Consider the following 12,078-nt stretch of genomic DNA (forward strand, 5'->3'; position numbering starts at 1 on the left):
ACTTCATATCCGTATTTTTGATCAACAGTCATAACCAAACTATTTTTAAAATACTCAACTAAAAAAATGTTTTTTTTTCAATTAATTGTTTTTAAGTAATTTTTTTGAATATTTTTTTTTTCAAATCATTTTTTTTTCCAACAACTTCTATGTCAATTATTTTCTGTCAATTAATTTTTTAGGCCTGCATAAACATTAAAAATATTAAAAATATTTAGAAAATTAAAATATTAAAAATATTCCGAAAATCTAAACCTAACAAAACCTCAATTTCCCCCCTGGTTTTTCCCCGTCTTTCCCAATTTTTTTTCATTTCCTTTCAGGTTTGTAGAGCCCAAGTTTCGGAGCCCTAACTTTCGAAACAACACTGTCTCTATCTCTCTCTCACGGAGGCAACGACGAGCAGCGATCGAATCATCGATTCGAAGGTATTCTTCTCTTCTCTTCTATTCTCTTCTTCTCTGCTCTTCTCTTCTCTTCTCTTCTCTTCTCTTCATTGCTCTATGAGATATGTGATTAGTAGTTATGATATATGTGATGTTGGTTATGAGATATGTGGGTAATGGTTATGAGTAAAGTGGTGTTAAAGGGTGTTTGGTTATGCTATATGTGTTAGTGGTTATGAGATATGTGGGTAATGGTTATGAGCAAAGTGGTGTCAAATGGTGTTTGGTTATGCTGTATGTGTTAGTGGTTATGAGATATGTGGCTAATGGTTACGAGCAAAGTGGTGTCAAAGGGTATTTGGTTATGCTATACGTGTTAGTGGTTATGAGATATGTGGGTAATAGTTATGAGCAAAGTGGTGTCAAAAGGTGTTTGGTTATGCTATATGTGTTAGTGGTTATGAGATATGTGGGTAATGGTTATGAGTGGTTATGAGATATGTGGGTAATAGTTATGAGCAAAGTGGTGTCAAAAGGTGTTTGGTTATGCTATATGTGTTAGTGGTTATGAGATATGTGGGTAATGGTTATGAGTAAAGTGGTGCCAAAGGATGTTTGGTTATGGTATATGTGTTAGTGGTTATGAGATATGTGGATAATGGTTATGAGTGGCTATGAGATATGTGGGTAATGGTTATAAGCAAAGTGGTGTCAAAGGGTGTTTGGTTATGCTATATGTGTTAGTGGTTATGAGATATGTGGGTAATAGTTATGAGTGGTTATGAGATATGTGGGTAATGGTTATGAGTAAAATGGTGTCAAAGGGTGTTTGGTTATACTATATGTGTTAGTGGTTATGAGATATGTGGGTAATGGTTATGAGTGGTTATGAGATATGTGGGTAATGGTTATGAGCAAGTGATGTCAAAGGGTATTTGGTTATGCTACATGTGTTAGTGGTTATGAGATATGTGGGTAATAGTTATGAGTGGTTATGAGATATGTGAGTAATGGTTATGAGCAAAGTGGTGTCAAAGGGTATTTGGTTATGCTATATGTGTTAATAGTTATGAGATATGTGGGTAATGGTTATGAGCAAAGTGGTGTCAAAGGGTATTTGGTTATGCTATATGTGTTAGTGGTTATGAGATATGTGGGTAATGGTTATGAGCAAAGTGGTGTCAAAGGGTGTGGTTATGCTATATGTATTAATGGTTATGAGTTATGAGATATTGGTTATGTGACTAGTGGTTGTGAGATATGTGATGTTGGTTATTAGATATGTGACTAGTAGTTATGAGATATGTGATGTTGGTTATGATCAAAGTGATATGGTTATGAGCAAAAAGGTGTTAATTATAAGATATGTGATTAGTGGTTATGAAATATGTGATATTGGTCATGACAAAAAGGTGTTGGTTACGAGATATGTAACTAGTGGTTATGAGATATGTGATGTTGGTTATGACTCAAAGGGATTGGTTATGAGATGTGGTTATGATGTATGTGGGTAGTAGTTATGAGATGTGTGATTAGTGGTTATGAGATATGTGATATTAGTTATGACAAAAAGGTGTTGGTTATGAGATATGTGACTAGTGGTTATGAGATATGTGATGTTGGTTATGACTCAAAGGGATTGGTTATGAGATGTGGTTATGAGATATGTGATCAATAGTTATGAGATATGTGATATTTGTTATGATCAAAGTGGTGTTGGTTATGAGATATGTGATTATGATTATGAAATATGTGATGTTAGTTATGACTAAAATGGTGTTGGTTATGAGATGTGGTTATGAAATATGTGATATTAGTTATGAACAAAATGGTGTTGGTTATGAGATGTAGTTATAGCTAAGTTATGATCAATTTGATTATAGTTATGAAGAAATATGATTTTATCTCATAACTATAAAAAGTGACCTGTTCAGCAGGTCACTTTTAATGACCTGGTTATGAAGTAATATGGTATAAGTAAATAATTGAATATAACTAAGTTATGAGTTAATATGGTGATAGTTATGACTAATATGGTATAGGTTATGATATAAAATCATATAAGTTCATAACTAAATGTATGGTACACCTAAATGTACCATAGCATCACCCTACAAAGTATGTGGATACATCAATAAAGGGGAGAGGACAAAGCTAACAACAACACAGAGCTAAGCTAACAACAACACAGAGCTAGTAACTTGCTACGCACTCAGTGTACAACAAGAGAGGACCCTACAAAGTATGTGGATACATCAATAAAGGGGAGAGGACAAAGCTAACAACAACACAGAGCTAGTAACTTGCTACGCACTCAGTGTACAACAAGAGAGGACCCAACAAGAAAACTTTGTAAAACTGAAGCTAGCAAACACCCCAACAGTTGGCAAGAAACCAACCATGGAAAAGACCAAAAGCCAAAGAAACACACAACCAAACCACCTTTACACAATAGAAAATTAGAAAGTTAACTTGATTTGGTAGAGATTTGATACAATGTCATGCACTGAATAATCCACTTTCAAGTGCCATTTGGACCCCAAAGCAATCTGCACTTTAATCTTTTCGCATAAAACTTGAATATCAAGATGAGCTCCCTTAAACAAACATTCATTCCACAACTTCCATACAGACCAAAAAACAATAGAGGGGGATAATCTGCCCGACTTTACCAGTCTATGACTTGAGCTTACCACCAAATCACCAATGCAGCAAACCCGCAACTGAACCTAGCATAGCCCAGACCTGACCCCACCAATATACCATGTGAGACCAACACTTTCAAACTAGAGGACAGTGTAGGAGCACATAATCAATAGACTCCTCTACAGTATGACAGAACACACACAGTTTATTAACACTCACATCAAGAACCCCAATCCTTTGGGGGAAGGTTGAGGTTTTGACCCTACCACGCCAAGCCAACCAACAAAAAAACTGCATTTTTGGAGGAGCTAAGTTCATCCACACCCCTGGTGGTATCGCCATACCTGGCCCTATAGCTGCATCCCACCACCTCCTCATAGAGGAGACTGTGAACTGCCCTGACATCTCTGCTGCCCAAGAACAAGAGTCCTCAAGACCAACTCAAAGGATTGGGGATACCACCAGCAGTCCACTTAGCCTCTACAGCTCCTCCTCTTCCCAAGCTAATAGGTTTCTTCTAAATTGGAGTTGCCACCTCCCTAATAGACTTTTCTTCATATTGATTTGGTGAAGAGTCTCCTCCTTCTTTGTGAATAGATAGAATAATCTAGGAAATTCAATTTTCAAGCCTCTAGTACTTAACCAGACATCATGCCAGAACCGAATTCTCCTCCCATTGCCAACAATGATTTTTATCTGGCCTCCCAAAAACTCATCCAGTTGCTGATTATTCTCAGTTATCTGTGTAATATCCTTTCAAACCATGGATACCCCTGTACTTAAATACAGATGTTTTACCTATTGGCAATCAACCAGTTTTATTGGTACCTTAATTGAAAACAATCAACATAAAAATTAATAATAAAATGTCATATAGGTGGTAATATAAAATGATAAGAAAAAAAAAAAAGAAAAAAGAGGCGATATATGGAGCAGCTCCTCTCAAGACTTTATCTTCTTCATATTTTTCAAGAATCCAGTCCATGGATCTTATAGAATGGTGATCGAAACTGTTTATCTCATAAGTTTCAAAGAGAAATTACATATGCAAAAACTAGTTTAATCAGTTATTGATAGACACTAACGATTATAAAAAAATAATAAATATAATTTTAAATTGAAACGTTTATTTTATAAAATAAAATAAGATAAATTATTATACTTATTAGTTTCCTAGTAAGCTGATATTTTACATATATGTTCTATTGTTTAATATTTACGAAATGAACTGTTCAAATTACCATCTTGAATCACGTGAGATGCACAAAATAAAGTATTGAAAGTTACGAAAAAAAATAAAATCTTGAGAAAAACTTCTCCCATGATATGTGGGGGAGTAGTTCACCTCCAGATCTCTTCTCTTCTATTGAGAACAGAAAATGAGAGATGCACAGAAAAATTCCTCTCCCCATCCATCTTGTCTTCTACGTCTTTATTCCTCTCTTCTATACAAAAGAGCAACAAATAAACCTTAATTGACTCTTAAAAACATGTCTGTATTTCTTTTTTTTTTTTTTGAACAGTAAATTAAAGCTTTATTGATGAAATTAGCAGTGGACATGCAAAAATACATCAACAGAGCGGGAAAAAACCAAGATTGGTGAGAAACCAATCAAAACAACCAACAAAAGAACAAACAAACTGAAAAGAAGAAGATCAAACTACAGCAGAGATAGAACAAGCTGGAACAGAGCACCAAAAGCACAGCAACAAAACTACCAATGGAGCCTGAGTCTTAGAAGCAGTCTGCATGGCTTTTCAGATTCATGACTATAACAATCCTTGCCTCACCCCTGAGATGTTATAAAGGAAATCATTAATTGAAAAATGGAGCTCCATGGTAGCAGCCTTAAGCCAGATAGCAAGCCTAATGAGAATCAGCTCTTGCAACTCGTGCAGATTTGGATGAGACGCATTAAAGCAGTAGTCGTTCCTGTGCTTCCAGATTGACCAAAGTGTTACCAGAGGTATGGCACGCCAAATCCGCTGTTCAGATTTCCTAGAATGGTACCCTGACCACCATTGCAGCAGACCAAGGACAGAGTCAGGAGGAACAACCCAAGTAACACCCCACCACTGCAGCAGACAAGACCAGACTCTCCATACAAGTGGGTAGAGGATTAGAACATGCTTAATTGTTTCCTGCTGAGATTTACAAAAGATGCACAATGTAGAGACAGATCTATCCAAGACTCCAATCCGCTGCAAGAATACAGAATGTTGAAAATCAAGCCACGTTTTTCATCAGATGCCATATGCATCAAACCCTTTTCTTTATTTCATATGCTTTCGGTGATGATTTAATTCATATGCTTTCGGTGAGTGTTTATTTAATTCATATGCTTTCGGTGAGTGTATGCTGATATATATGTAATATATATTAATGTATAGTTAAATATGTAGTGGCCTCGTGGCCTCGTGGCCTCCATCTGATCATATTGTATAAACCTCCTATATAATGGAGTAGCATTGTAAGGCTTAAGATATTGAAAATAAAAAGTCTATGTTTAGTCTTTCAATCACTCTCTCTCTCTCTCAATATTAATATTTTTCATGGTATCAGAGCGGGTGTAATCCTGTCTCGTCATTTTCGCCTCTTCAGTCAATATTCGAATTTTTCTCTTCTACTCAAATATATCCTTCTATTGCATGACTAAATACGGTCCAGCTTTCGGAATGACTATCAACTCATCCTCCTCTTCTTCTGATATTATCATCTCATCATCTTCATCCTCTCATCAAATGGAAACCTCTCATCTTCCGATCACTGCCCATAAACTGAATGGGCAAAATTATTTGCAATGGTCTCAATCCATGTTAATGTTTATACGGGGAAAGGAGAAAGATGACTACATCACCGGAGCCTCGGCGCTACCAGAAACCACAGCATCAACCTACAAAAGGTGGATAGCTGAAAATAATATGGTCATGTCGTGGCTCGTCAACTCTATGACCACTGACATTGGCGAAAATTTTCTGTCATTTGATACTGCCAAAGAGATCTGGGACATGGCAAAAGAAACGTTTTCAGACAAGGAAAACACATCTGAAATCATCCAGCTTGAAAGCTCCCTCCACAATTTACGTCAAGACAATCTTACGGTAACTGAATATTTCAATACCCTTACTCGTCTATGGCGTCAACTTGATACGTTTGAGGTTCATAACTGGCAGTGTGTTACTGATGGTCTGTTATATAAAAAGATTGTCGAAGGGAAGCGTGTGTTTAAATTCTTGTTAGGATTGAACACAAATCTTGATGAAATCAGAGGAAGAATTATGGGAGTAAAACCGCTCCCTAACCTTAGAGAGGCATTCTCTGAAGTCCGTCGCGAAGAAAGTCGGAAAAAACTCATGATGGGATCTCATCAACAACTAAATATGGCAGAAAGCTCGGCTCTTAAGACTCAATTCGCTCCTATCGACAACCGTCAGAAAAATAAAGGAGGTAGGCCTTGGTGTGATCATTGCAGAAAGCCGGGTCACTCGAGAGAAACTTGCTGGAAGATTCATGGAAAGCCAGTAGATTGGAAACCACGTCAGCCTCTTGAGAAAGAAGGACGAGGTAATCATGTAGGTACAAATGAACCATCACCACAACCTGAAGCAAGCCCTTTCACCAAGGAGCAAATGGAGATGCTCCAGAAACTACTACAGTCACAATCTGGTTCGTCTTCCAACCACATCATAGGATCCGGAACCTTGGCTCACAAAGGTAATTCTTTGAACGCCTTTACTGTTAGTAAGAAACGTAAAAAACCTTGGATTGTGGACTCAGGAGCATCTGATCATATGACGGGAGATGCAACGATTTTTGATACATATAACTCATGTCAAAATAATTTAACGGTCCGAATAGCAGATGGTTCACTATCAAAGGTTGCCGGTACAGGTTCAGTTGTGCTGTCTAGGAATCTTATTCTCAACTCTGTTCTCCTTGTTCCTGACTTGGACTGTAATTTATTGTCAATTAGTAAACTCACTAAGGAAAAGAGGTGTGTTACTAATTTTTTCTCCACTCATTGTGAATTTCAGGATTTGGATTCGGGGAAGATGATTGGCAATGCTGAGGAATGCTCTGGACTCTACATCCTTAAGGAACGCCACTATCCACAAGAACAACCTCAAACGGCAATTTGTGGTAGTTCTTTTTCGGTTTCGTGTCAAAATAACGATAGAGCAATTATGTTGTGGCACTATCGCTTAGGTCATCCTAATGTTATGTATCTCAAGCATTTATTTCCTTCATTATTTAATAAAAATCCAAAACCTTTTGATTGTGAAATCTGTCAATTTTCTAAGCATGTACGGTCCCATTTTCCCATTCAATCCTATAAAGCGTCTCGTCCATTCTCACTAATTCATAGTGATATCTGGGGTCCATCCAGAATAAAAAATGTAACTGGTACTAGGTGGTTTGTCACATTCATAGATGATCACACTAGATTAACCTGGGTCTTCCTCATGAAAGACAAATCTGAAACGAGCCAAATCTTCAAAAATTTTCAAATTATGATTCAGACACAATTCCAGTCAAAAATCCAAATTCTAAAGTCTGATAACGCTCGGGACTATTTCAACTCAATTCTAGGAGATTTTTTAGCAGACAAAGGGATAGTTCACTTAAGTTCATGTGTTGACACCCCACAACAAAACGGCATCGCTGAACGGAAAAATCGGCATTTGTTAGATGTTGCTAGATCACTCATGTTTTCCACAAATGTTCCACAATTCTTCTGGGGGGAAGCTGTTCTTACAGCTGCCTATCTTATCAATAGGATGCCATCTAAGGTACTACAATTCCAAACTCCTTGTCAACTTCTCCTAAAATCCTTTCCCACTACTCGCCTCATCTCCACCATCCCACCCAAAATTTTCGGGTGTTCTGTCTTTGTTCATGTCCATCAACAGTATCGAGGTAAACTTGATCCCCGGTCGCTCAAGTGTGTCTTCATTGGGTATTCGTCACATCAGAAAGGGTATAAGTGTTACTCTCCGGTCACTAGGAAATTCTACACTTCCATGGATGTCACATTTTTTGAAACCCAGTCTTACTACCCTAAAATGGATATTCAGGGGGAGACTCCAACCCAGGAATATCAATTTTGGACCCCTGAGTCATTTAGTGAGCCATCCATCACCACCAAAAATCCCACTCAATTTTGGACCCCTGAGTCATTTAGTGAGCCATCCATCACCACCAAAAATCTCACACCTCCTGAGTCATTGAATCCATCTGTACCTGCCGAAAATTCCGAGTTCATTGTTGCCTTGCGGGATAATGAACACATCCAAGAGGAAATGGAGGAAGGAGCACTTTCTCAACAATCCCATGAGGCTGAACCGGGTTCTAATCCAAGCAACATTCCAGGTAACAATCTTCTTACCACAGATAGTACTGTTGATTCTGAGTTAGAAAACAGTATTCTTAATATGCCCATAGCTTGGAGAAAAGGAGTTAGATCATGTACTCAACATCCCATTGGGAACTTTATTTCTTATGATAATCTATCACCTTCGTTCCGTGCCTTCACTTCTAGCATCACGGAGATACACATTCCTCGGAATATTCAAGAAGCCTTCAAGTCTCCTCAGTGGAAGGCAGCAGTCATTGAGGAAGTTCGGGCTCTGGAAACGAATGGTACTTGGGAAATTACTGATCTTCCAAGAGGTAAGAAACCCGTTGGATGTAAATGGATTTTCACAGTAAAGCACAAGGCAGATGGTAATGTGGAACGTTATAAAGCTCGGTTGGTTGCCAAAGGATTCTCCCAATCCTATGGCATTGACTATCAAGAAACCTTTGCTCCGGTTGCCAAGCTCAACACTGTTCGTGTACTTTTATCCTTGGCAGCTAATCTCGATTGGTCACTTCACCAACTTGATGTAAAAAATGCCTTCCTCAATGGTGACTTAGCGGAAGAAGTTTACATGGACATTCCGGCTGGACTTGAGACGACATCAAATTTCAACAAAGTTTGCAGACTCCGAAAATCCTTGTATGGTCTCAAACAATCTCCCAGGGCCTGGTTTGAACGGTTCACTAAGGCAGTAAAAGGGTACGGTTTTGTTCAATGTCAATCCGATCATACATTATTTGTGAAGCACTCCCTAGGAGGGAAATTGGCAATTATCATTGTTTATGTGGATGACATAATTCTAACAGGTGATCATGAAGAGGAAATTGGCTTACTTAAAACATTCCTAACAAAGGAATTTGAGATTAAAGATCTTGGAAATCTTAAGTACTTTCTTGGAATGGAATTTGCTAGGTCAAAGAAAGGTATAGTCGTCTCACAACGTAAATACGTTCTAGACTTACTGAATGAAACAGGGATGCTAGGATGCAAGCCGGCAGAAACTCCTATGGACACAACTATCAAATTGGAAGAAAGTGACGGTAGTGCACCAAGTGATAAAGGGAGATATCAACGTCTTGTGGGAAAACTCATTTATCTTTCTCATACAAGGCCAGACATCGGCTTCTCTGTTAGTGTGGTCAGTCAATTCATGAACAATCCTACCGACAAACACATGACTGCTGTGACCAGAATATTGAGGTACCTAAAAAAGACACCGGGAAAGGGTCTCTTCTTCCAAAGAACAACAAATAGAAAAATTGAGATTTTTTCAGACGCAGATTGGGCAGGTTCAGTAACTGATCGAAGATCAACCTCTGGCTATTGTTCATTTGTTTGGGGGAACGCGGTTACATGGCGAAGCAAGAAACAGTCAGTGGTCGCCCGTAGTAGTGCTGAGGCAGAATTTCGTGCTATGGCCCTAGGTATCTGTGAGGGAATCTGGTTGAACAGACTGTTAGAAGAATTACGAGTTCCATCTGAGCATCCCATGGTTTTATACTGCGACAACCAAGCCGCCATCAGTATCGCTAAGAATCCTGTTCATCATGATCGCACTAAGCACGTGGAGATAGATCGACACTTTATCAAGGAAAAGATTGAAGAGGGAGTTTTTCAAGTCAGCTACACTCCAACAAACTGTCAAAAAGCTGACATTCTCACCAAAGCTCTTGCTCGAGTTAACTTCGAAGATCTGACGGACAAATTGGGCATGATTAACATCTACAACGTTGCTTGAGGGGGAGTGTTGAAAATCAAGCCACGTTTTTCATCAGATGCCATATGCATCAAACCCTTTTCTTTATTTCATATGCTTTCGGTGATTATTTAATTCATATGCTTTCGGTGAGTGTTTATTTAATTCATATGCTTTCGGTGAGTGTATGCTGATATATATGTAATATATATTAATGTATAGTTAAATATGTAGTGGCCTCGTGGCCTCGTGGCCTCCATCTGATCATATTGTATAAACCTCCTATATAATGGAGTAGCATTGTAAGGCTTAAGATATTGAAAATAAAAAGTCTATGTTTAGTCTTTCAATCACTCTCTCTCTCTCTCAATATTAATATTTTTCACAGAAGTTTTGATCTTGTGCTTCCATGCAAGCCAACCAAAGAATTGCACCTTAGGAGGAAGAAACTTGATCCACATCAGACGACTGAAGCTAACAGTACCTCCAGAGGCTCTGCTGGTATGATTGTAGAGATTAGACACAAAATCGATACATAAAAACTAAATAAATCCAGAGCTTAAGTTCAACTACATGCAAATAAAAAATAAAAACATCAAATAAGTGAACACAATTAAGAAAAACAAATAACACATCAAATACCAAAATGATTATAGATTCAAAATATGCTTATAAATTAACCACGATCAATTTAGTATCATCACACACATATATATATATGCAACCGTTCTCATTTTTTTTTTCCAGATCTTAGGCTACAGAATTGTTGAAACCTTCGAGCTCGGGGAAGAAAGAAAGACCCAAACGACTTAGAGAAGGGGGAGAGGGTTTTTTTTTTTTTTTCCCTCTACATCTATCAATTTTGTGTTCTCCGTGTGAAGAATGGGTCAAAAGTGGTCGTATGTTTTTATAGATACCTAAAAAAAGTCATTTTTTTTATTTATTTTTATTTTTAGTGATTTTTTTAAAATTATGTTAAAATTTTTATTTTTTGGGTATCACTTGTATAGACAAATTTAAAATGTAAATTTTAAAAAAAAAGTCCTATAAACAAAATTGAAAAAGCCAAAATAAGCAAATAATAATAATAATAATAATGCTTTTTTGAATTTTTTTGAAACTTTCTAATATTTCTTTTTTTTTTTTTTAAATTTTCCAGTTCATCTCGTTGAGCTGAATCTAAAAACTTAAAACTTTTTGAAAATTTTTAAAAAATAATCACTATAACTTTTTTTTTAGTTTATTTTCATCTTTAATTATTATTATTTTTTAAAAAAAAGTTTCAAACAAATTTAGGCTTCTTTTGGCAACTAAAAAAAACCACATTTTTTTCAATTTTTTCGTCTTTTAAAAAAAAAAATTATGTCAAGCTTTTTTACTTTTTCGGTCTGTCTTGTTGTGACGAATATAAAAAGTATATTTTGTTTGAATTTTTTTTTTAAAAAAAGAATGCTTATTTTTGTCTTTTCTTATTTTTTTTGGATTTTTTTTTAAAAAAAATTATAATTTTTCGGTTCGTCTTGTTAAGCTGAATTTAGAAATCTAATTTTTTTTGAATTTTTTTTTAAAGTTCACTAAACATGAAAATAAGTAGAAAATATAAGTCAAAAAATAAGCAAACCCTAAAACAACCCTTACATCGATGATATACTTCATTGAAAAGATCTTTTGCTATAATATACACTAGCATAATACCCGTACTATGCACAGATATAAATAAATAATCAAAAATTAATTTTTTAAATTAAATAATAACATAAAATTTGTTCAAAAATTAGTTGTGTGCTTTTTTTTCTTTTATTATTTTTTTTTTAATTCTTGGGTTGTTCATATGTGTTCTAAATTCTTAATAGAAAATAAATGTCATAGTTTAATTAGTAAAAATTAAAACAATTGCAAAAGTTACATTTACGATAAAATATAAATAAATTTGATCTTATGAGTTTATAATTTTAACTTATTCTATGATAGAATTTACTTGATTATATAG

At 36.2% G+C, this 12,078-nt stretch overlaps 1 protein-coding gene across 1 annotated transcript; it reads left to right on the forward strand.

Annotated features, from left to right (window-relative positions):
- Window positions 1-5,563: 5,563 nt before the first annotated feature.
- On the forward strand, window positions 5,564-7,317 carry LOC145800249 (uncharacterized). The gene is made up of 2 exons (XM_082889911.1): window positions 5,564-6,747; window positions 7,068-7,317. Exons 1-2 carry the CDS (start codon window positions 5,682-5,684, stop codon window positions 7,100-7,102), a joined length of 1,101 nt encoding a protein of 366 aa, XP_082746037.1. The 5' UTR covers window positions 5,564-5,681; the 3' UTR covers window positions 7,103-7,317.
- The last annotated feature ends 4,761 nt before the right edge of the window (window positions 7,318-12,078 follow it).

This window comes from Camellia sinensis, chromosome 1 (assembly GCF_055761805.1).
Source record: "Camellia sinensis isolate YWXY chromosome 1, ASM5576180v1, whole genome shotgun sequence".
Lineage (NCBI taxonomy): Eukaryota > Viridiplantae > Streptophyta > Magnoliopsida > Ericales > Theaceae > Camellia > Camellia sinensis.